This window comes from Schistocerca piceifrons, chromosome 1, assembly GCF_021461385.2.
Source record: "Schistocerca piceifrons isolate TAMUIC-IGC-003096 chromosome 1, iqSchPice1.1, whole genome shotgun sequence".
In the NCBI taxonomy this organism is placed as follows: Eukaryota; Metazoa; Arthropoda; class Insecta; order Orthoptera; family Acrididae; genus Schistocerca; species Schistocerca piceifrons.
In genome coordinates, this window is record NC_060138.1 from 1133335503 (window position 1) to 1133362508 (window position 27006).

Below are 27006 nucleotides of genomic sequence, written 5' to 3' on the forward strand. Positions count from 1 at the left end.
CATGGTATACCAGATTCCGTGCCAGTGTGGTAAGTTGTATATTGGAAAAACCATCAAAGATAGCTGCCAAGAACACCAGCAGCATCCTATCTACTGTGCCCTAGTAAGTCTGCAGTTGCACAGCACTTCTGTCTGAGACTCATGCAATGGAATAGAAATGCACTTCTGTCTGAGACTCATGCAATGGAATAGAAATGCACCAGCATTTTAGCACAAACGTACCTGGAGAAATACCAGGACAGTGTCAATAGAGAGGTAATAAAAACACACACCAGACACAAAGTTATCAAGCGGAACTGTGAGTGAAGCAGTCTTGGCAAGGAATGGGAAACAAGACTCAGTCTAAAGCACCCGCAGGAGGTCAGAAATATTGCGCTTGCTGGGCACTGTGAACCGACCATACACAAATTAGCTGTTTGGTCAATTAATATGCTGGTAGAAGCTAAGAAGGGGGCTCAACACCTTTTTGAGGATGTGCTTGGATACCATGGGGCCCCAGCCTTTGCAGAATTACTTTCTTTCCATGCTGCATGCTTATACTTCTACAATCCCTTTCCCCCTCTGCCTCCCCATCAGATGGTTTTCTTGGCGTAGATCTGCTTGGACCTGGTTTATGATTTGGGACTCGTGTTTCCACTTCTGGCAGTTTCTAAAACTTTTCATTAAATAAACACATTGTACCCATTGTTGGGTTTGACCTGCCACCAATTTTCAAAAGTTCCAGAAGTGCGGGTCACATGGGAAAGGTCACCCAATGTGGTGTGTGCTCCACCTTTGTGCCCTTCCACCTCTGCACTCTTCCCTTTACTAAGGTAATACACCCAAAACCCATCACAGCAGCTATCCTGTTGTGGGAGGGTTCATTAAGTACCTGCACGATGGTTACCCCCTCACCACACAGTGATCACACTGTTGGCGCCTGAGCTGAAAACACCCAATATGTGACAAGGAGTATGTGCCTGCAGTAAGTGGGGCAAGGGGACTCCGAGCAAGAGACTAATGGCCAGGTAGCCACTGCTGAGACTGAGTGGTGTTCATGGGGAGAGCCCCTGTTTGGAGTGGGTGGCACAATGGCAGATGAACCACAAATGAAGCTACCTCACACTGGTGGCCATACAGCCCCAGCAATCTCTATGGAAGTAAAGTCCTCATTTAATGCAGAGAGATATGATCCCAAAATGTTTCTTTCCCTGGTTGTGCCACGAGAGAAACATAGGGCTTAGCAGCAAGCAGAGAAATACTCTTCGCAATACTTGCTTTGCACAAGGACTGATGGGGATTCATGCTTGGCCACAAAGCCCTTATTCTTTGTGGAGAACATAAAAGACAAGTTTGGGAATTGGCAGCCATCTCTAAAATGAAAAGTGGATGAATTTTGATCAAAACTGCATCCCCTGCCGAGTCACGGGTGCTGCTCATTAGTAATAAGTTGAATGACATACTGGTGACTGCCATTCCCCATAACAGTCTAAATATGGCTAGGGTATCATTTTTCACCAAGACCTGCTCTTGCAATCTGACGATGAGCTACATGCCAACTTTGTCTTGTGTGTCACAGGCGGCCAAAGGAAAATAGGGTTGCTACCGATGCCTTCATCTTGGTCTTTGAGGCTGATTCATTGCCTGAAAAGGTCAAGGTGATGCTATACCGATGTGATGCGGAACCTATGTATGTCTCTCTCTCTCTCTCTCTCTCTCTCTCTCTCTCTCTCTCTCTCTCTCTCTATCCCACCCCCTCCCCAATGCGGGCTTCAATTGTCTGAAATTTGGCCACGTCTTCACGTTGTATTGCTAGCCCCATTTGTAGAGACTGTGGATGACTGCTGCATGCAAATGCCCCCACCTGTGTTAATTGAGGAAAGCACCATTCTCTCTGCTTGCCAGATTGCACAGCTTTCCAGAAAGATAAGACAATACAAGAATAGAAGACTGGACAAACTAACTTATCTATCAACAGGCTGCAGCTAAGATGTCACCACCCCCTTTGGTGACGGAATTCCAAGAAGGGATCCTTCGACACACTGCCTGTGAAAGCTACTGCTGGTCTATAACTGGACATCAGCCAGTGGTTAAAGGAGCCACAGGTTGCTGGTTGCAGGGGTTTGCGATCACCACCACCACCACCACCACCACCACCACCTGAAACTTATTCAGAGAAGCCCTCGCAGTCATCCAAATGCTCTACGGAGAGAAAAGATAGGAAGAAGTTCTCCAAGGAGGAGGAGATTATGGTGGCCACCAGCTCCCACCTGTTCCACTCCTGTGACTGAAGTGGGGATTCTGGCAGTCCCCAAGGTCCTGGGTTGCACCAAAGAACACAGAACCTGTGTGTGTTGATGCCTTAACCCCTCAGCCAGTGGCAGCAGGTGACCCTAAAGCACAACCTGCCTCCTTGGTCCCTTAATGGCCTCCCAGTACATTGACAACATTATTGTCTAGTGGAATTATAGTGGTTTATTCCATCAACTGGCTGACCTATGACATCTATGCACTTCTCCTGCCTTCTGCACTGCCCTTCAGGAGACTTGGTTTCCAGCAAGGCAGACCCAGGCCCTTCATGGATACCGGGGATGTTGGCTACCTATGACAGGGTGTCAGGCGGTATTTGCACATGTTCTGGACACTTTGTACAGTGAACTTATGCCTCTTGATGTTTACCTCCCTCCCAACAGTGAAGTGTCTCGGAACATATTGTTTGCATTGTTTTCTCAGTGTCGCCCACCTTTCATCTCAATGCCCATAACCCTTTGTGGGGTGGAACCACAAGCACTGGCTGTGATCAAGACTTCGAAAACTTACTGGCATGACTTGACCATTGCATCTTCAATACTAGTGCCCAGCACACTTCAGTGTGGTGCACAGAACTTTCTCAGTCATTGATCTTTTTATCTGCAGCCCTTGTCTTCTCCCATCCATCCACTGGAGAGTCCACGATGACCTGTGTGACAGTGAGCACTTCCCGATCTTCCTATTCCTCCCTAAGTGTCACAGCCCTGGACACCTGGCCAGATGGTCTCTCACGAGTGTTGAGTATGGTGTTTCCACCTCTGCTGTCACCTTTGGCTGCCTGCCATGTGGAGATATCGATGAGGCAGTCTAGAATACAACAATAGCCATTCTTTCGGCAGCTGATTTAATGATATCATTCCTTGGGTCTGCCCCAATGGAAGACAGTACCCTGGTGATCCTTGGAAATCGCAGAGGCCATTAGAGATCTCAGGCAGCTCTCTAACACCATAAGCAGCACCAATCGATGGGGCATCTCATTGGCTTTAAGCAGTCTGTGCTCGGGTCCGATACCTAATAAAACGACAGAAGCAAGACTGCTGGGAACAATATGTTTAGACCAACGGACCATGTACGTTTCCTTCACAGGTTTGGACAAAGATCAGACACCACTACCGATACCAGATGCCTGCAGGTGTACCTGGTATTACCTTGAATGGCACTGTCTACACTGACCCAGACTCTGTCACCAAACATTTTGCTCTGCATTGCTCTAGAGCCTCAGCGTCGGAGAATTATCAACCTGCCTTATGTGTCCTAAAACAGAAGGTGAAGTGAAAGCAATTATCTTTCGCTACACGCCACCTGGAGCCATATAATGCACCACTGAATGAGTTTTAATTCCTCAGTGTCCAAGCCCACTGCCGTGATACAGCCCCAGGGCCAGACCACATCCACAACCAAATGATAAGGGGCCCATCAGTGGATTTTCAGGATGATATCCTTGCCATCTTTAACAGCATCCAGAGCAAGAGTGAGTTTCCATCGCAATGGCGAGAAAGCATCATTGTCCTAGTACTGAAACAAGGTAAGCACCCTCTCATAGTGGACAGTTATTGTCCTATTAGTATCACCAATGTTTTCTGTAAGCTGCTTGAATGCACAGTGAGCCAGTCACTGTGTTGGCTCCTCAAGTCTCAGGGTCTTACAGCTCCATAAGAGGGTGGTTTTAGCCAATGCCATTCCACTACTGTTAATCTTGTTTACCTGGAGTTTGTCATCCAAACAGCTTCTGCCTAATATCAACACATTATAGTCGTCTTCTTTGACCTGCAAAAGGGTTACGACACCACATCCTCGGTACCTTACACAAGTAATATCTCCAGGGTCCACTCCTGATTTTATCCAGAACTTATCGCACCATACGTTCCAGTTGCAAGTTGGTGCTGCCCACAGTACCCCCAGTACAGCATCCAAGAGAATAGGGTTCTGCAGGGCTCATGAAATGTGTGTGGCTAGGTTGGTAACTGCACAATGGAATTTTTTTGCCACTATTCAGGACAAAAATGCATGAAATCGAATTAGTGATATTACTGAGCATTTTCAAGTTTATAGCATCCTTATGACAGTGACATTTCAAGTCCATAAGATGTTTTTTTTATATGCATATTTGCAAAATTCATGTTCCAGGAATAAAAACATTTTGTGTTACGGGAGAAGAGGTACCAAAATTCGCAACTATGTTATAAAACTAATACGAAAGTGGTATTTCCTGGAACATGAGTTAATCATTTTTTCAAACTACTGTATAAAAGCAGGTTGCTGAGAAAGTGTCATCATCATCATCATCATCATCATTATCCTCTATTCAAAGCCATACATGTTCATCTTGGGCTTCAAAAGAAGGCCTCTACCTGTGATAACCGACAGTGGCTTAGAAAAATTCTGTGAGATCAGTGAAGAAAATAGAGACGCAAAGGTCAACTTCATGTAACCAAGTGGACCTTTTTCTGTTTTTTCATGCTGATGTTTGCCAAGTCTAATATGAAAACATTTTAATGACTTTGCCTGTTCGACAACGATTTCTTGCACACTAGCTAAGAATAACAAAATAAAGCAAATATTTTTTTATGTTATTCAGTTTTAAATTGCTAAACAGAAAACACTCTTCTGATTTTTTTATGTTGGAAAGTATGATTATAGGCATCATGTGAAAAAAAAATTATGATGGTGAAACTCGTGATTTAAGTGCAAAAAATTTGGAAAAAAAGGTCTTTAGAAATTACTTTCATTACAGATTTGTAAGTATTAGTATGCATAATTCCAGCACAGCAGTAACTTTATATCGAAGTGGATCTTTTTATCTTTCTAATGACATCAAATTTAATAAAAGTAATTCATAAATAAAAGAAGTTATAATGCTTACAAACTTTTAATCCACCTTCCCTACAGACAACAGTTTGTGAAAATGAAGTGTATTTTAATCTTCTTTCATTATGTACTTCCTTGCACCAATTTTTAATAAACACCTGTGACAGTATGGCACCAAGATTTTATTTTGAGTGATTTTACATCATATGAGCCAGACCTAAATCCTGTAGTACTGGTTTGGAATTTTACAAAGAATAAGATTCATAGTCATAATATTTCAAGCAACTTGCTCTTTAACCTGAAAAAGTAATGGCTGATGCTTTCGTTGTTAATAAATAAATGTCATGTGTGACCTAGCCTGATGCAAGCCTTTCGAAGGAATATTATGTCAGTGACTTGCACACAATTTTGCTGCTTTATATTCAAGCAGCTTTTTTCAGTTGGTCCCACAAAAGGCTGACAGGGCCTCCTTCCAAACCCTTCATCCAGATAAAAATTTGAGATGATCACTGGGAATTAGCCCTTGGACCTCAGCATTGCTAGCCAAAAACGACATCTACTAGACCACACAGCCAGTTTGCTTTTAGTGCCGTCAAATTACTGTTGCGACATCAGAAGAGTAGAGTTGGATTACTGGAAGAAGATACTGTGCTGGACAAGGAAACTGAAAATATAATAAATCAGCCAGTAGACGTTCGAAGAAAGAATCGGTATTACCATCCACGACAAGCAGCAGGTGACAAATCAGCAGACACATTTGTGGAAAATAGCAGCATTACCGGAGAAGGTAGTTTTACAGATACTGCAAGCAAAATGTCATGAATGTCCAAGGTGAGATACACTGTTTGTTACATTTGTGTTTGAGAAGTAGTTTCATCTGTGGTAACCACAGCACATTTTAAGTAGCAGTAATGAAAAGGCGTGTCACAACATAAGTTTTTGATTAAGTATCAAATACATATATTATCACCAGCATACATACTTTCTGAGTGTGTTCAGGTTTACATAGGTCGTACCCTAACACTTAGGACCTCAATTTGAAGAATTGTTTTTAATATTGCTGCTGAAAATATTTATCTTTTTAGAACTTCATCTCTGTTAACACTGTTCAGATATATAATGTCTGCATCATTCTTTCTGCTGTATTTTTGGTTTGTAATAAAACTGCCTTTATATTAATAAAGATCGTGTAATCTTGTTCATCCTAAAATGTTTACAATAGTACAATTATAATTCTGGATCATTCCCTCTTTCTGCAGTTTTGGGATTATTTACTTGCATAGGGAGGAGAGAACATAGTCTGCGTGCTTCCAGATATTTAACTTGCTTTTACAAACATGGTGTAAATGGAACTTAGTTACGTGAAATGCATATTCACTCAGTATTTTACATTATTAGTCAATGCTTCAAAATATACATGTGTATTGAACAAATCTGAATCAGTTTTATGGCATATATCAGTCCAAACTGCTAGCACTCCATTTTTTTACAACAAGGCATAATTCCTAACATTGTTTTTTTATACTCTTCAGGTAATTAGCATGTAGAGAGATCTTGTCAGCTTATATTCTCCATATAGTCACCAACACCACTCAAGTTTGAAGCTGTTACATCAACTGTGAGGTCATCAGTCTGAAACAATAAGCAACTTCCTTTAGTATGTTGTTTTTCTTAGAAATAATACAGTTAAAGTTTCTTTACTTTCTGTTCTTCAGTTGACAAGAAACTGTTAAAGGCTAATGCTATGGTTCTGCTGGGACCTTAAGGTTGCAGCTTCAGTGGGACCATAGCTTCAACCTTTAACAAATAGTTACAAATAAAGTACTTTGAAAACACAAAAAGTTCATACCACTGATGCATTACTCAAAATATCATCAGTGCCAATATCTTCCTCTATCTCAGTATCGCTTCCAGGTGTGGTAAGTTTGCCACTTTTTCCTCCCTGACCACTGCCACTCACAGAAGACTGAAAATCTTCTTCATAGTTGTCAGCAGTTTCTGAAATGATACAGATGTATTCAGTATTCACTGTGTGGATAAAATTAGAAGAAACAGTTTAGATACTACAGTCATTCAACAAAGAAACTGTATGTAGCTTTTGACTTATAAAAACATTAAGGGGCTCCAGAAAGGTTCAAAATCATGAAATGTTCAATTTTTACTTTCTTGCATTTTAAAAATATACAGACTTTCCCCTTTCAATTGATATATAATTTACTCAGTTCAAAAGACTACAACTATTTTTAAAATATTTTCTGCACGGGCGTGACCCAATGTGGTACTGTTACGCTGCTGTCAAATGTTGAACTTTTGAATCTACATGTTCATCATGTACATTTTAGTGCTGTGAGAGAAAATAAGTGTTACAAAATAATGTTTTGTGGCTAACTTTTGATAGTTCAATATATATCGTTCGCCCGACTGTTGTGGTTTGATGTTTATTTACTCTTTTGTAATCTTGAAAATATTCATAGTGAATTTTGTTCATTAAAGTGTCTGTTTTATTGAAGGATAATCATGGGTAAATGTAAAGTGACTATAAATCCTCTGAAGGCTTTTAAGAAAATAAAAAATGTTGGAAAGCCAAAGGTAGGTGCTATTACCGTAAACAATAGAGGTGATAACCAAGTGTGTGAATCTAACCTTGCTGGTACACCTGCCCATTGCAATAAAAGTGGGAAAGAAAGTATTTCGCAGAGGAAGCTTGGATCAGTTAGTGAAAACTATGATGTTTTAGTGGCAAATCAGATGTGAATGAAATATTTGATATGTCAGTTCTCAGTGGAATTTTTGCAAACTGTGTAAGATGTATTCAGTGTAGTGAAGTCAGTCTGGAACTACCAAAAATCATGTAGGACTTGCCTGTGAAATGGAACTGAAACTGAAGTGTGGCAAGTGTTCATACATGACTACTTTTTGTAATAGTGTTGCAGTAACTTCAAATGAAGAAAAAGGTAGTGAAATCTATGAACACAACATTAGATTTGTTTATGCCTGGTGTACTATTAGTATGGGGGCTACTGCAGGTGCAATTTTCTGTGGCATGATGAATCTTCCAAATCCTCCAACCCAGTTTACAAATAACAGATTTATATGGTCTAAAGTAGATGATGTCTGTATAGAACCTATGAAGAAAGCTGTTGAAGAGGCAGCAATAGAAAACAGTGGCAACAGAGACTTGACAACAGCATTCAATGGTGCCTGACATAAAAGGGGACACACATCTCTTCATGGTGTAGTATCCGCCAACAGTATGTGTACAGGAAAAGTTTTAGATGTAGTAGTAATATCTAAACATTTAGGTGTCCACAAAAAAAATAAAGGTACACATGAAAATAACTACACAGCTAACTCTAGTGGCAGTAGTGGAGGAATGGAAGTGACTGGTGTTGTTAGTATATTTCAACATTCTGTAGCATGTGATATGTGAATTATCTTGGTGACAGTGACTCTAAAAGTTTCAAACATATTCACAAACTGAAGCCCTATGGTGGTGGTGATGTAGTGCAGAAATTTTAATGTATTGGACACGTACACAAACAAATAGGGTGATGACTTTGGCGACTGAAGCACTGTACAAAAATCAAGAACTCACTGATGATAAAGGGCTGGATAGGAAGGGGAGGTTAACTGACGGTGAAATTGGCTATTAGGCAAAACACACACAGTGTCGATGAAACGAAGAAGGCTGTTTGGGCTTTTTCTTTCCCCCCTCCATACTTTTTCCAACTGATGAAAGTCCCCATCATTACTAGTGTCCCAAAGGAGAAAATATTGGTGTAAGTACAAGGGATTGCGAACTGGTGAAGAGTATACTCACAGACATAGTCTGCCTGATGTGGTAATGGAGATGACAAAACCTATTTTCAGAGACTTAGCAGCTCCTGAACTGTTGAAAAATTGTGTTCATGGAAAAACTCAAAAGCCCAATGAAAGTTTAAATAATGTTATATGGTCAAGAAACCCCAAGACTGTGTTTGTTGGAATAGAAACACTTCACTTTGGTGTGTATGATGCTGTTGCTACTTTTAATTATGCCAATGCTGTAAGGAACAAAGTATATCGAAATATGGGAATGAAGATAGATTTCAACATAGTACTAATGATGCTTGATTTAGACAAGGAATGTCTTCGGGCTACTGACAGGGCTGTAACTAGCATATAAATACAAGCCAGAGAAAACAGGAGGAAAAAGAGGAAGCTGGAGGAGAAGTTTACAGAAGATGAAGATAATCCATCCTATGGACCTAGAATGCACTAAAAAGTTGTTCAGCCGGTGCTGGCTAATTGATGGATAATACCCAGTGTTGATACAGATTTTCACTGTGGGCTCCTTGGTCTGTCTTTTCTCCATTCTGGATTTGAAAATATCCCAAAATTGGCGCACAATAGCTAACACTTGTCAACACTGTTCCTCAGTCAGGCTAGAGCCTATTGGCAGATCGATAGTACCTGCCCTTCCTGTGTTGTCCGTAGTGGTAGTACAGAATGATTCTTTGCCAATGGCATTAAGCTACCCTCTGTGGTATTGTTCGAGTGTCCCTAAGCACATAGCTTGAGGGGAGAGTTGGAACTGCTTGTGACACTTAGAGAATGGAAGTTCTCCTTGACCAACTACAATGCTTATCATTTTCACTGGTATGTAGATTTCTTTTGTGAGCCTGAGCATCATTTTGTAATTGAAAACATCTTCATAATTTAATTGAGCATCTAGATTAACAACTGGAACTCATCTCACTGATGACTGTGGGATAAAAAATTTCCAACAGCAAACAACCATCCAGAGCAATCTTTGTTATGGATTCTTGTTGAAATAGCTTTGTCAGTCTGGAGTTCTGATCATCCACGGTCAACAACACTTTCTGATGCCTGCAAGATGTTCTATCCAAGAATAACACTTACAATAACAGTATGATCACATTCTGTAAAAAAAAAAAAAAACTAATTAGAAGGGCTGTGTTCTGTCACTGACAGTTACTCTTACAATACGTGTTCCCATCAGCTAGACATGTTTCACATTTGCGACTCTCAGCATAATCACTTTTATGGTATATCATGTAACAGAGCCTTCTTTATCTGGTGACAACAAGCAATCAACATCACAGAAAAGGAAGCCCTCGAATTGACTACTGCCTGGACAACATGTTACCCATCAATGATTAGCTGTAAATGACAATATCAATAAAGATTCCCCGAGATATTAGTGACTGTCATCCATGGGGGATTTTCGTCTGTGGCAGCCTCACCTCCGTATGTGGTCAACCTCGCTTAGTTTTTCTGAGGTCGGTGGCTAGGTGAGCAGCTGGTACTTGTGTATCGTCATGGGAGTGGCTAAGACTTCTTTATGAGCAACCTTCCCTATGGTACAGTGATGGGGTTTGTCCCACAGATCAACTATAATTGTCTACAATAGACTGGCATGAACAGAGCATATGTGATGATTGATGTCTGACAGCATAGCAGTCATCAAAAACTCATCATCTTTCTCTGCAGTAGCATATGTGTCCACAGTGTCCATAGTGTGGATAGAGTTTTTACATGTTGTTGTCTGTCTTACAAATGCCCGTTCTTCTGTGGACATTATACTTAATGGAGGAGTTGGTTGTATCTGAGTTAAACAGGTGCTGCGTAGTTGTTTGACAGCTGCCACTTAATACTGGGTTCATGCCACATAATTCTGGGTTCATTCCTCATAGCACGTTTGACTGGTTGTGTAGATTGCTGCTTAATACATCTCTCCTTCAACACTTTCTCCTCGTCGCCAATTTTGTGTTAGCGGAAGAGCCAACACTGTGCTATGAGTGGAGGCCGAAATGCACGTGTTTTAGCTCACGCAGACTGGCGTAAGGAGGGAAGAACTATACTGACGTGAGGTCTGGAAGATGACAAGGAATGAGAATTCAGAAAGCGGACATAATTAGTTTGATACTTAACTTTAATCCATTAATGATGAACGTTGCTCTTGACGGTACATGATTCACAATATTATCTGTTCAGAATACATTCTTGAAGATAGTAGTTATAGTACCTGAATATGGTGTCTTGCTAGGTCATAGCAAATGACGTAGCTGAAGGCTATGCTAAACTGTCGTCTCTGCAAATGAGAGCGTATGTAGACAGTGAACCATTGCTAGCAAAGTCAGCTGTACAACTGGGGCAAGTGCTAGGGAGTCTCTCTAGACTAGACCTGCCGTGTGGCGGCGCTCGGTCTGCAATCACTGATAGTGGCGACATGATGGTCCGATGTATACTAACAGACCGCGGCCGAGTTAAAGGCTACCACCTAGCAAGTGTGGTGTCTGGCCGTGACACCACACTTTCTATTACCTCCTGCTACAAGCGGGTGACATTCTTGGCTGTTATCTCTTGCTTACTTAGTCTGACAGTTCTGGCTGCCTTCTCTAACAACCTGTGTGTGAGAGAGGTGTCATCATGGTAGTCTTCCATAACTGGCTTAGAGACCACATTTGGGACTCAGGCATAACTATTTTGTCAGACTATTCTGTTGCATTTCCTCAATGCACTGGGACCACTTGATGAATTCCTCTGTTGCTGTGACATCCTTTACCATAAGAGCTTGGTACAGGTCTTCTTCTTCTTCTTCTTCTTCTTCTTCTGTCATAATCAGACTCACAAAGTGGTATAAAGCCAACACTTTCTGTATGTAGGACTGTGTTGTTTCCCCATGATGTTGGCTCCTCTTCTTCAATTGTTCTACCAGTAAGTGGACTTGCTGCCGATTACTGCCAATTCTTCAGTTTGGTCTCGAATTTATACCAACTATTTAGCTTCTTTTCATTGTTCAAGAACTACTGCTGGGCTGTGCCATCCAAATAAAAGTATATATTTGCCAAACACACCATGTCATCCCACCCACTTTATTTGGAGGCTCAGTTGGATCTTTTCAGCCATTTTGTTGGGTATTGAACAGCACCTCCAAATAACACTGATGAGTGCCTGATGTGCAGCTGGAATCCAACTGTAAGGTTGTCAATGTACATCAATAGCCTGAACAGAACGTAACTCTGTACACAGAGTGGCGGTGTTTTCACGAACATCAAATATTTCCGAATATACAAACATAAGAACTTCCAAGAACTTTTCCAGAAATAACAAATATTAAACAACAAATAATTGCTGGTGGATGGGGTTTGAAATGGTGATCCACTGCATACCAGCCGGCAACACTAATCACTACATTGCAATGCAGGCAGCACAGCTCGTGGCAATATTTTTCATCCTCAGAAAAATTTTTCTTGTTCATTTGCTGTGTTAAGTATCTTGTAAAGACCTACTCCTCACTTGCAAGAATTAAATGATTTGGCATTTAGTTAACTATCAAGTCATTAGTGACCTGGTCCGGCTTTGTATAGGTAGTATCACTGGACAACTTGTCTGACATATCAATGAAGGTGTTTACTGGCCATTGTGTACAGTTAGTTATGCATAAAATTTAGAGAGCAGTGTTAAGCAACTAAACATGATCAGTTTCTGATAAGTTAAATGATTTAAGTGGGGCAAACCAGGAAACTTCTAAGTAGGCACGAATGTTGTGTGTTTCACATTTAATTGGCGTTTGGAGTGACATCTTGTGGCAGTGATGGGTGTACATCATGGTATACGTAGTATGTTTGCAACCAGCATAAGTAGTCCATGGCTCATTCCACGCCAAGTAGTCTAGAGGTCACCACATGACTATCACGAATTTTGATGAAGTTTTGTATGAACAATAGCACGTGGTCCCAATTAACATTGGTACAGTTTCATGATAATTAATTCAATACTTCCAGAGATATAATCATTTGTTTGACCACACAGTGCAGCTATCAACAGTGCACACGTGAGTTTTCGGCAGCTTTGAGACGTAACAACTCCAGTAATATTTTCTTGAAAGAAACAAAACTAGATTATCTTGTACAACTTTTTACACTCTCTTAAGCAAAATAACAAAAAAAAAAAAATTCCTTAATGATTCGCATATGGATAATTTGAACCAAGTCGACCAAAAAAGTAGACACTTAAAAAAAAGGGAAGTTTAACTTTTTATATCTCTGGAAGTGATTGTGGGATGAACCTGAAATTTTGCACATAATAATTTACCAAAACAAGGTCTTAGAACATACTGTTTCATTCTCCTACTGCTTTCCAATAGTTTACAAATTGCAGGCAAAGTTGATGATTTTTTCTAAACAGCGCCAAAAATGGCTATTTTTGGACCACTTCTACAAAAAATGTCTTCTGAAAACACTTTCAAACTGTTCTCATTATAAATACCATATTATAAACCACCTAAAAACTACATTTGGTTTTGCAATGTGAGCATACAATGCCCTAAAAAATGACAAGGTGTAGTTGCTGTTTAGTACTCTCTGGGGAAGGCAATATTAAAATTTTTGATTACTGGGAGGTGAGACAAAGCCCGAATAACTGGAAAAACTTCAGAAAATGGGTGTCTTTTACCATGACTCATTGTGACACATTTCAGTCAGCTTTTCTGCTATAACTACTGAATCAATCTGGTTATAAACTTCACAATCTAACTGTGCATTACCAAGGCAGAGGAGATAATGGTAGAAAAATTGCTGCATAACAGCTACAGTATGCACTATATAAACAGCTTGCAGGTTTTACATCACTGTCATATTGTGTAAATTTGTTAAGTTTAGATCAGTCTTCCTGACATTTTTGGAATGGATTAATGTTATAATAGAGGATTATTAGCACGTCTTTTTGCTGTGCAATGCTGGTAATGTACTAGTTTAATTCTGGTTTAAGGTATAGCACACACTGTGCTAGCGTAGTTTGCGGTTAATATGGGACATTAGTGTATGCATGAAAAATTGTATTAATGTGTTGGTGGGCACCAAGGTGGGTTAACCACTGCTCTTTCCTTTTAAAGCGAGAAAACCAGCATCCCCATTGCCATAGGGGCCATGACCAATAGTTGTGCAGTAGCAGCCATGGGTGAGCTCCTTTATCACAAGTTCCCAAACCTGATAAGGGTTGCTTTACACAGATCCCAAGCTGATGATACATTTCTATACAATTCAAAGGCGAAAGCTAGAAGTGGTCACTTTTAGGATCTTAAGCTTGTTTACGTCACCTTGTTCTTTTTTGGGGCCTTATATGCGCGCACTGCAAAACCAAATACAGTATTTTAGGTGGTTTAGAACATGGTATTTCTAATGAAAATGGTTTAAATGTGTTTTCAGAAGACTTTTTTGTAAAAGTGGGACAAAAATAGCCATTTTTGGCATTTTTAGAAAAGCGGTCAACTTTGCCTTCAACTTGTAAACTATTGGACAACAGTAGGAGAATGAAATTTTATAGCCTAAGGCCTTGGATTGGAGAGTTACAATGTGCAAGGTTTCAGGCATACCCCGCAATTACTTCCAGAGATATAAAGAGCTAAACTTAACAGTTTTTTTTTGAATGTTTACTTTTTCTGTCAACTTTGGCTCACATTATCCATACGCGAATCACAGAGGAAATCTTTTTTTTTATTATTTCTCTTAAGAGAGCACAGAATGTTGTACATGATGACCTACTTTTGTTCCTTTCAAGAAAATATTACTGGAGGTATTATGTCTCAAAGTTGCTGAAAACTCTTGTGCGCACTGTTGATAGCTGAGCTATGGGGTCAAACAAATGATTATATCTCCAGAAGTATTGAATTAATGATCGTGAAACTTTACCAATGTTCACTGGAAACATGCAAATGTCCACACAAAATTTCAGCACTGTGACGGTCATACAAGGACTTTTTCTGAAATTAGACCTCTTGGTGTGGAAACCCCCCCCCTCCCCATGCAAATTGTGTAATTCTTTGCCGCAGACTATTTGTGGTAGACTTTTTCTCCCTGCCATGCAAGAATCATGTCTTCATCTATGTTTAGATTCAAAGAAAGCAGAAAGCTGAAAGTTATCTCCTGCACTGTTGAAAAAACTTTACACAAAAGAACAAATCCCTTACACAAAAAATTAAAACCCACAGTTTTGGCTTAGAATGTTTTTCTGCCGTGCAATTGCTCTCGAACAATTGCTTGTGATACTTTGAAGTTAAGTAATACACTCCCCATTGTTTGAAGAATGTCCAGTGAATTAAGAGTGTCAATTGTGACTGCAAATAGAAGGCGCAGCAGAAACTGACACTATAAAATTTTCACCTTTTTTCAAAACGCATTCGCCAACAATCTGTGAAGTCTTTCAAAATCCGGCGAATCCCATTTCTCCCTCTATTTCTAAGGTGTAAAGATCATGCCCACAACTACTGTTTTTTCTTTAAGTAGACCATGAATCCATGAACGTTTATGAGCAATGCTGCTACTTTTCGATTGGTGCACTTTAGATTACACATGGCTGCACACAAAATGAAATACACGTTAAGTTGCAGCCACACCGACTGCCCCATGCTGAACATGTTCCACCTGTTGTCTGTACATCAAACAAAATGGAGCATTTGCGCTGTGCTCAGTTTGGCCATGACTGCATCGCGCCATGCAGAGGTTTGCGTCTGAGGAGTTTCGCCATTCACTGCCAGGTGGCAATGGCATTGTTTTCACAACAGCAGGAGACGAATTCATCTTAGTTCAGCTAATCTGAACAAAATATTTATAAATTATACACACAAACCTTCCTCACAGATCAGTCCACCTATTAGTAAAAACTGTATCAAAATGCCAACAGTAGTTCCTGAGATTAGTCCAAACATATAGATGGAAGTGAGCAAGGGACTTCAACTTATAAATGTACAGATATATAAACACTTACCATTCCCCAAATTGATCAATGGCTTCATGCTTCTGTCCCCTTCAGAACTTTTAGACATCTGCACTGCAGTAGGTCTAACATCATTCTTAAGCATGCCAGTCAGGGGAGGCAAGTTGCTCAGTGAAGTTAGTTGGCTCCCATGTTGTAAATATATTCCATCACTGAAACTTTATGAATTAATGTTACTGTTCTAAAACATAAGTTGCTACAGACAAAAATAATGATTACAGTTAATCTGAATGGTGTGTTTCACAGAAGAAGAGAGTGTTTCTTATTGCTATAGTGTTGTAATTCTAGGGGGCGAATAATGTACCAACTTGCAGTAGCAATTAACATACTCAGTATCTCTTTTCCCAGCTGTGGCTGGTGGTGGCTTCTCAGATTTAGATGATTTATGGCTCACACTTCCCTTTGATATTTTGCTACTGTCATCCTTCTTACTGGTGCTGACTGTTTCTTCAGTTGGACCATATTTTTCTTGAGACTTCTGTCTGTTTCTGGTTTGAACAGAAACTGAATCTTCATTCAGACTTATATCCAAAATCCTACTTGTGTCAGGCACACTGTCTGCCACACTAGCATCTTGTGATGGTACTGACAGTATGTCACACTTTTTACTGGCTATGTCCTGTAAAGAGTTTTGTATATGTTTGTAATCGACAGTAATAATCTAATTATGAAGCTCACAGATCAATGGACACTGAGGATATTAAATAAATATGTATCTGGCGCCAAAGTGTCAAACATACATTTTCTGTTGGCTTTTCACGATGTTTTAAAACATTCTGCAGAAGACATGACAGGACTGGAGCATTTCTTTCTGAAATGAGAAAATTTAATGTTAGTGTTAATTTCAGTAGTTACATAAATATGGTTTATTAGTTTTATCATAACTTATTTAAAAAAAGTAGAAGTTTATATGCATAAAATAAGAAGGTAAGAACTACATGAGTAAAGTAACTTTAACTACTGTGTTCACTGAAATTGAAATACATGTAAGATTAAAACTTTGCGGACGTTGCAACCTAAACCCAGTTCTAAGTATTTCATGGACAATATGCTATTGAAAGAGCCACCAAAGGATGTTTCAGTTTTCTATCTCATACTTTTAATGTCAGTAGTTCATTTGAGATGCTGCAAGACAAGCATATCTGTCATAAAAAAAATTAACAATTGTTAAAGGATGAAGCATGGTCTTGATTGTAGTACCTATAAAAATAAAAATTTGCTCTCAAGTTTTTAGAATGAGAGAGTATCAAAGACTGTGACACCCAACTGCAAAAGCAATGACACTGGTCACAAGGAACGGCAAGTTCTTCATAGACCCTAATGTTCCAGATACTTGTTTTGACTCCTGCAAAAAGCTTTTACATATGAAATCATTTGACCTAACTACAGTTCACAAGAAGAATGGCACAATTTGTAGGTGTGAACAGGTCGAGGTGCACACCATGTTGCCAAATATTCACAGATTCATACTATATCTGAAGTGTCATAAGATGGAAAAAATATAAAATCTTCATTATGTTTGAGTCCACTGAATGGGTGTGCCACAATACTTGTGTAATCCAGGACAAAAAGGAAGTCAGCATCAGTCATCTGTCTTTTTTATTGTACTGCACAGATCTACATTTCAGCTGACAGTGCAGCTATCATCAGTACATTATAACTAGTAATGTAGACTGGAGTTATGCATTAGTCACATTAGTCCCTAATGCTTGTACAGGCCTGCATTAGGTTGGAATATATGACACTATAACTATGTTCAGTCTACATGACTATTTATAATGCACTGTCAGGTGAAATCTAGATTTGCAATGCAATAAAAAAGACAGATGACTTCACGGACAGTGCTGCCCTTCTTTCCGTCCTGAAAAATAAAAAAAGAGTATTATATATAAAAAAAAAAAACAAAGATGAGGTGACTTACCGAACAAAAGCGCTGGCAGGTCGATAGACACACAAACAAACACAAAAACACACACACAAAATTCAAGCTTTCGCAACAAACTGTTGCCTCATCAGGAAAGAGGGAAGGAGAGGGGAAGACGAAAGGAAGTGGGTTTTAAGGGAGAGGGTAAGGAGTCATTCCAATCCCGGGAGCGGAAAGACTTAAGTCTTTCCGCTCCCGGGATTGGAATGACTCCTTACCCTCTCCCTTAAAACCCACTTCCTTTCGTCTTCCCCTCTCCTTCCCTCTTTCCTGATGAGGCAACAGTTTGTTGCGAAAGCTTGAATTTTGTGTGTGTGTTTTTGTGTTTGTTTGTGTGTCTATCGACCTGCCAGCGCTTTTGTTCGGTAAGTCACCTCATCTTTGTTTGTTTTTTTTTTTTTTTTTTTTTTTTTATATATAATTTTTCCCACGTGGAATGTTTCCTTCCATTATATTGATATCATTAAAATAAAAAAGAGTATTAGGTTGATACCAAAAGACTCACACCCCACCCCACATCCAACTTTCAAAACAAGAGTTCCTGCTGCTGCTTTCAGTAACTCCTCCGTTGTCTTCATGATGCTGAGGATCCTAATCACATTTGGCAGCATCAGAAGTCAAGCCTGGGTTCTCCAACTACAAGTGAGACAGGCTGATTGTTCATTTACGGAGTCACAATAAAAAAGAAGAATATTATTTCAGTATTTTGGAGGCCATCTCCATAACAGTTTGAAGAGGGCAGTGAAATGTCTATCGGGTCCCAATTCTGAATTATTTTGATATGTGTAGGCATATTGTAAGGCATGATGCACTGAGTTTAAAAACTTTTACATTATGTGACTTTATGGCAAGAGTAATTTACAAACTGACTTTAAAACATTCCATGTGTAACTAAAGACACTGAATATTTGTGAAGAACACAATTTTAGTACATTATTTGAGATATTACATAAAGCTTGAGGGCGTTTCTGCAGCCCAAATTTCTCTGCCAGAGGATGGGGTGATTATGATTTGGGTTTGTGTGTGAGGGTTATTCTTTCTTGGATGTATTCTATTCCTTTAGCACTTGAATAGTGTGCATTAATTTTCTAAGCTACTAGTAGGAAGTGATTATCAAATACTCTGGCACCAGACTGCTAAAATTTATTATTTGCCTTTTTCTTTAATAACTAATCCATCACATTCCTTAACTGATTTTCTGGTTTATCTTATAACTATTCCCTATGTAAATGTAATTTGACTATCTAGATTGTTAAAGCTTATATTGTGACAGTCTTTTTGTTTTGCCTATTTGCAACTCAGCATCTTCACTATATGGTGAGTAGCAATTTCCCATTTCATAATACTGTTACATTTCAATGTTGAGTATTCTGATATATCTAACACAGCAGATCTGGTTTCCAGTAGACAATTATGAACCAGATATAAACGTGCTGTCATGACGATTTTATTCCTGTGGGAACAGCTCTTCTTAGCATCATTGTATGGCTCTTCCATTCCATACCACAATACCACACATGAGGAGAATGTCAGCCAACACTATACAACTAACCCCATCCATATTGCTTACCTACAACTAACACTGCCAGAAACAGAAACAGTCGGAGGGCAAAGAGAAGAGAAGGCGCTTCACTGTGTGTCAACAATAATTACCATGAGTCGTCTAGATTTACATCATACTCTGCAAACCACTGTGAAGTATGTGGCACAGGGTACATTCCATTGTACCAGTCGTAAGGGCTTTTTGCTGTTCCATTCATGTATGGAGCACGGGAAGAATGATCACTCCAGTGCATCTGTACGCAGTGTCATCGATCTACTCTTGTCTTTGAAATCTCTATGGGAGCAATACGTAGGAGTATGTAATATGTTCCCAGATTCCTCAAAGTTGATTCTAGAAACTCTCTCAGTATGTTTTCACAGGATAGATTGTGACTATTCATCAAGTGTCAACCAGTTAAGTTATTTTAGCATCTTCATGACACTCTCTCATGGGTTGAACAAACTTGTGATCATTCATGCTGCCTTCTTCATATCCATTCAATATTCCCCATTAGTCCAATTTGGTACGGGTCCCACATACTTAAAAAATATTCCTGGAGGAGACGCACGAGTTTTTGTTATACAGTCTCTTTTGTAAAATGACTGTATTTCCCTAGTATTCTACCAATGAACTGCGCAGTTTGCAACCTGCCTTACCTGTGACTGAACCTATGTGATCCTTCCATTTCATATCTCTACAAATTGTTACACTTGGGTATTTGTATGAGTTGACCAATCCCATTGGGACTCACTGATACTACAGTCATAGAACACTACATTATTTTATTTTGTGAAGTGCACAGTTTTCTATTTCTGAGTATTTAAAGCAATTTGCCAATTTCTGCACCTCTTTGAAATGTTATCAAGGTCTGATTGAACATTTGTCCAGCTTTTTACAGATAGTACTTCATTATTGTGGTATCTGCTATCATTCAGCCACCAGCCGACAGTGGTGGATGTCAATAAGCACAAAGCGCGGCCAGAAATGCAACTGCAAAGATAACATACGCAGACCGGGCATATAGATTCGCCAACTGGCTGCGTAGTCCATTTTGAGATGACCACTAGAGGGCCAGTGTTGTGAGATGGAAGCGAGTCTCGACTCAGCCCCTGGCACCACCACATGCCGTATTCCTGGACTACCAGGATCGTATATAGGCAACTGCAACAGCATCGTACAGCCAGTTCCTATGCCTGCCTTTGCTTGTACTTGTGACTAGTGACCGCAGGTACTAGGAATAGGAACCCTGTGAAATGGGGTGTGGGGGGGGGGGGGGGGGAGGGGGGATGTGACATGTGATAGGAGGAAGGGCATCAGGCCACACATTAAACTAAACATGCCAAATGACACAATCACTGAAAGATTATGGAAAAGACACAAAACAGTAGCATCTTAGAATCCATAATTTCGAGCCAGATTTTTCTGGCACATGTGGTCTTACATAAAGGAAAATTCAGAAGTTGGTTTATAGATGTAAATAACATGTGAATTGCACAGATTTCTTTACTTACCAGATTGAATATGTGACACCTTCAACACCAGTGTGCCAAAGGAATACTGTAGTGTCAGTTTATTATAGTAAAATTTCAAAAACAGTGGACCACCAACAAAGGGCATCTTCAGCTTGTGGTTGCTGACGATGGAAACACTTCCATTACAATTGCAACACACATTTTGTATTACACACATTCCTGGCTCAACATGGTCTGGTCTCAAATGTAATCGAGGTCACAAACAAAACTAATCCCTATAGAAAAATACTCAGCAAATAATCTTGATCAAGCTCTGAAAAGTTAGCTAGTAGAGTTGAGGCATATCATACATGCATCACCAGCATCACATTATATTTGTGTGATTCTTCTGCTTGTCTTGTTTCCTTTTTCTTCTAATTTGTTCCAGAAAGAATTTGTTCAGTGGATTGTGCACCAAAATGAACTTCATTGTGAAACAGTGTTTTAATCTGAATGAGACCTTTATCTTTCCCCACTCAAGTCCTGTAAGCACACAACAGTGGCCAACTCAGTACTTCATTAAGCCAATAACTGATTCCCGCAAAGCCAAATTTCACATGGGCTCACATTCACTTTTAACAGTGCTTATACCTAAATCACATGGTAGACCATCGGATCATCACTTGCAAACAGCACCCCTCGGTGAAACAAGTCAAGTAGTGACCCACCATTTCTGTAGGTTCATTAACCTGTCTGCAAAGTATGTTTTATTTAAAATTTCCTGCCAGATTAAAACTGCATGCTAGTTCAGGACTTGAACTTGGGACTTTTGACCCTTGCGAGCAAGTTTTCTACGGATTGAGCTAGCCAAGCATGAGTCACAACCCATCCTCACAGGCTTACTTTTGCCAGTACCGCTTATTACATGATTTACAATTTTTAAATCATTTGATCCGGTAAGCAGGAGATACATTAAGATAAAAATGAAACAACTGCTTCAAACACAAAATTTTACATGATTTTACACAAACCATTACAATACTATATAATGTTGTATTTTTTTACACAGAAAATATGTAAGATATGTAATAAAAAACATAATTGATTATTAAAAAACTGCTAAATGGAATTTATTGTGCCCTGTTCACTTTGTGCCAAAAATTCTAGCTCTTTTCAAGCCCACTGTTGATTTGTGGATAGTGTTCCATTTCATGCTGGATTAAAATCCATCTTCTACTGAATCCAGTGAATTCTACAGAGATACATACCATTACAACAGTATGGCTTCTTGTACTTGCATCTAGTATCTTCATTTGAGTGATGTGCAGATTTTCACGAATTTCTACTTACAGTTGCGGTGAAAGGTGTTGCAATATCAGCAGCTTAACATAATTTCTGAGTAAGTATTTTTTTTTTCTATTTTATGTTCTTGGATTCCTTCTCTACAAACAACAATTAACTGTTGCTTCAACAAACGTAACCATCTTAGCAGCATAACATAACTTACAACAGCATTTTAAACAGATTTTTGTAGAGAAATATAATGCTTTTGCTTAATGGACAGTTTTTTTTCCATTTGTAATTGCTGCTTTCCCCACACCTGTTGCAGAATTATCAAACCTTGACTATTTCTGACAAACTTACATTAAGTTATTTCATAAGTTTGTAGTGTTTTTGTCTTGTGCATTGATGTTGCAATTGCTATGGGTTTACTTATCTGAATAAAATTTTCTCTTTTTTCATGCTGCGTCAACTCAAAAAATTATCCACCTTTTGATGGCTCTCTCCTCCATCATCATCTGGAGTAGAACCACTGACTGCCGAAACCGGCATGGACTTTCACTTATATAGGACCGATTGCAGCCCCTGGCACCAATCAGAGGGCCAAAACGATGCATGCACGCAAGGTGACTCAGGTAGCTCATAGCAGCTTAAGCACACTGTGGAACCGAGTGACATCAGGTGGCAAAAGGCGGTGGCATCTCATTTCAAACAGCCACTCCTGCCTCACTACAAGTGATAAGCATCCATACCGGAACTGCTATGAGCTGCCCAATGCACCTCCCGTGTACAGGTCATTTTGGCCTGTCTCTGATTGGTGCCACAGGCTGCAAGTATACCTATATAAGTGGAAGACAGTGCCAGCCCAAGCAGTTAGTGGTCTTTCTCCTAACGATGATGGTCAAGATAGCCATCAAAAGCTCGAGAATTTTATTTGAATTGATGCAGCTTGAAAACCGAGAAGATTTTATTCAGATATGATGCCGCAAAAGACTCAGAGAGAACATGGTTTATTTATCAGTTGTCATTTTTCATTCGTAGTTTACTGTTGCTATTTGAATTTACATATTATCATTTTATCATTTGGAGACAGTGAGTGGAGTTGTGGGCACTAGAAAGTTGAGTGCAGAGTGGAGAAACATGAGCATTTCGAACATTCTTCTGTCTGAGTTCAATATAGGGGTGACAGCAGTGCAGACAGAAAGAAACATTTGCATTAATCCACGATGATCCACTTCAGTGTAATTGAGAGCTGGCAAATGTGATGAACTGTGATCATTCCACCATCATGCAACATTTCCATGCAATGGAGAAGATTCAAATATTGGGTGTACGGGTTCCGAATGCTCTAAGTCAAAATTATAAAAATTAGGGGGTGGCCATATGTGCATCTCTGCTAGCTCATCATCAATTGGCTCATGAACAACACTGACCATTCCTAACCTGTAACGTTACTGGTGACAACAAATGGTGTTTTATGCCAACATAAAGAAGAGAGAGGAATAGTTGAGCCCAAACAAAGCAGCAGCTTCCTGTGCGAAGACCTACGCACATCCACAAAAGACAATGTAACGCATCTGGAGGAAAGAAGACGGTGTGATGTACTATTAATTGCTTCCTCAAAAACTGAGACATCTTGCAGATGCAGTCCAAGAACAACAACCAGGAAGACCGCATGAAGTGATGCAACTCCACGATACTGCCTGCCTGCAGTCTGCTAGACTGACAAGAAACACTAGACAGGAGTTGGGTTGGAAGTTATTTTGCACCCACCTTATACCCCCAATCTTGCACCCTCAGCTTTTCACCTTTTCTGCTCTTTATCAAACAACCTTTAAGAAACTTTTTTTCCTGAAACTCCGCTCTAAACATGTCTTGACGAGTTCTTCACCTCAAAACTAAGGGTTTCTAGTCACGGAATCGAAAAGTTACCCAGTTATTGCATACTGCTGTAAATAGTGATGGGGAATATATTATTGATGACTAAGTCTCTGTTATTTGTATCTATTGCATTTATTAAACTTAAGGAAAAATTCTACAAACTTATGCATCAACCCAATATTTTAAAAGACATGGCCACACAATAATATGATGGCTGAATGGTAAAAATGAAAGCATCTACTTCCCGTAGCTCACCATTGACATTCATTATCATATTTTCGTTTTCATAACACTCCTCTCTTAGCATTCATTTATGAGTCAGCCTCAGCAATTGCAATGTCATCCCTGCAGCTTATAATGTAATACTGTCATTATGGTATTCTATTCCTTAACATTTATAAAATACCATGATTTTTTTAGTACTTAAAATCTTGTCTTTTCAAATCAGTTTGGTGGTTTCACGACATGAGAATGTAGATTACAACTATCCTCATTTCTATTACAGTAAAAAAATTTTGAGCCACTTTGCCTCTTTAAGCAGCACCGATTTTAATACAACTCAGTACATGCTCAACAGGACTATCCTCGAAACTCTCCGCTACTGCTGCTAACGTACCACCCAAAGGTGAAACAATGCTAATTCTTTAATGCTGGACAGTTAGGATTCACAAATTGTTTCAGAAGAAATTAAGGAATAAGTTTATGGACTGTAGTAGCCACCAGAAAGATCGCGGGAGGCGCACATTGGCACGGCACGTCACGGACGGTAGTTGCCGCAAGTAGAGTCCCATCCACCAGAGGGCACGCGAGAATTCGGATGCGACCTCTGCCGGCATGACAACAACAACAACAACAACAACAACAACAACTCCAGCAGCATGGGCCGTGCCCAGTCAGTTAACATCGGGCATGCCTAGGACACAGTCCCGGTCTACGCTAAGTGAAGTGCGACATAAACGTGAACAGTGTTACTACACAATTGGCGACGAGTAGGGTCGTTCTTTCGCGTGTTGCGTCGTTGTTCCGGTTTCGCGGCTTCTCCACAGCATGGAGGATTTGGTGCGAGTTTTGGTTGCGCAGCAGACGGAACTCATGGCCACCATGAAACAAGTGCTTCCGGCGTTGCTCTCCATGCCGTCTGCTCCGGCGCCGTTCCCTCCTCCCTTTCCCCCGTATGACGAGACGGTGGAGGATTGGGACGCATATGAACATCGCCTTCGGCAGCATTTCCAGGCGTTTCATGTTGCCGATGCGGAGGTATGTCGTGCTCTCTTCTTGTCTTGGATATCTCCCTCGCTGTATCACGTTTTGCGGCAGCTAGCGCCGTTGCAGGAACCCTCGTCCTTGTCTTTTGACGCATTGTGTTCCTTGCTGTCTTCATATTATCGCCGCCGCACGCATGTTGTGGCGGCTAGGGTCGAGTTCTATCAATGCAAGAAACAGCCCCATCAGTCTTACCGGGCGTGGGCCGCTACCCTGCACGGTCTTAGTCGCAAGTGTCATTTTGTCACGGAGCAGTCGCGAGAGTTGTACGCCCACGTTATGGTACGCGACGTCATTGTTCGTTCGGCCCCTGATAGGGAGGTCCGGCAACAGGCCTTGCAGTTAGAAAACCCTTCCCTCGAGGAAGTCCTGTCCATTTCTCAATCGTATGAAGTCTCTCACGCAGCAGGTCAACAGCTGGAAGCGTGGTGTGACGTCGCGGTGGTTCAGGGCAGCGCGGCCGCGTCCACTGTGTCAGGGGTGGACGACGTGCGAGCGGTACAATCCGGCCGTTACGGCCACTCCCGCACGGCGCGTAAACAGAATTCCGGCCGCCGGCCCCTGTTGCCGTCCTGTGCGTCGTGCTATATACATCATGATCGGTCAGAGTGCCCCCAGCGTTGGGCCGTTTGTCGCAAATGTAATAGAAAAGGTCACATTGCTAAAGTTTGCCGCTCAGCCTCAAAAGAATCGAAGGAAGCAGGTACAGAGGACATGGACGTTGACATTCAGGAAGTTTCATCGGGCCAGGCTCCCGACGCATCGGCACGCAAACTCTTTATCAAGGTGTCGGTTCGGTCGCGCCGGTTACAACTGCAAGTCGATACGGGCGTGGCAGTTTCGTTGTTGAATGCACAAACTTATTCCGACCTTGGATCGCCCCCGTTGGCGCCAGTTTACTGGCGTCTACGCGGTTATGGTAAACAGTTCATTCCCCTACTGGGTCAATTCACTACCGACGTGACTTACAAATCAGTCACTTGGCCTAATACTTTTATTGTTGTCAGTGATGCGAGCTCAGCTAACCTTTTTGGCCTGGATGCCTTTCAAGCTTTCGGTTTTTCTATCGCTGACACCATACAGTTGGTATCCGAAGATGTTCCCTATCAATCATTGAAATCTTTGACCTCTGACTTTGCAGATATTTTTGAGGAGGGCCTGGGGCGTCTTTCAGATTTTGAAGCTCACTTAACATTGAAGGCGTCGGCTTGCCCGCGTTTTCTACGCGCGAGGCTGATCTCCTTGGCTCTCCGCCCTCAGCTAAAGGAAGAGCTAGACCGGCTGACAGCCCTAGGGGTCGTTCTTCCCATTTCTTCCAGTGAGTGGGCTTCTCCCCTCGTTATTGTAAGGAAGCCCTCGGGAAAATTACATCTTTGTGGCGATTTCAAGGCCACCATTAATTCCCAATTGGTGGTGGACACCTATCCTTTCCCTCGTGCTGATGAATTGTTCTCCTCCGTGGCGGGAGGCCAATATTTTTCGAAAATCGATCTGTCGGAGGCTTATCATCAGATACCACTTTATGAGGACTCCAAACTGTTGGCGGTCGTCAATATCGCATTTGGCCTTTCCCAATACCAGCGGTTGGCCCTTGGAATATCCAGTGCCCCGGCGATATTCCAGCGTTATCTTGAGCATGTCACGTCGACAATTCCTCATTGTATTAATTACCTGGATGACATAATTGTCACAGGCCGCAGCACGAAGGAACACTTGCACAACCTTCGCACCCTCTTTCTCAAATTCAGGTCTGTGGGCTTGCGTTGCAACCTGCATAAGTCAACCTT

General features: G+C 40.7%; 1 protein-coding gene across 2 annotated transcripts in view; it reads right to left on the minus strand.

The window, feature by feature from the left end:
• Positions 1 to 6266: 6266 nt before the first annotated feature.
• Positions 6267 to 27006, minus strand: part of LOC124780442 (centrosomal protein 43-like) — a 46988-nt gene continuing 26248 nt past the window's right edge. Inside the window, exons 4-8 of one of the 2 annotated variants that reach the window (XM_047253781.1) lie at positions 16617 to 16687; positions 16206 to 16495; positions 15868 to 16028; positions 6947 to 7095; positions 6267 to 6729 (exon numbers count right to left, since the gene is read on the minus strand). In XM_047253781.1, the coding sequence (XP_047109737.1) occupies positions 6655 to 6729; positions 6947 to 7095; positions 15868 to 16028; positions 16206 to 16495; positions 16617 to 16687 (746 nt within the window). In that variant the 3' untranslated portion in view covers positions 6267 to 6654. Of the gene's footprint in view, positions 6730 to 6946; positions 7096 to 15867; positions 16035 to 16205; positions 16496 to 16616; positions 16688 to 27006 lie in introns of both variants that reach the window. The other variant, XM_047253779.1, reaches the window with a different exon arrangement.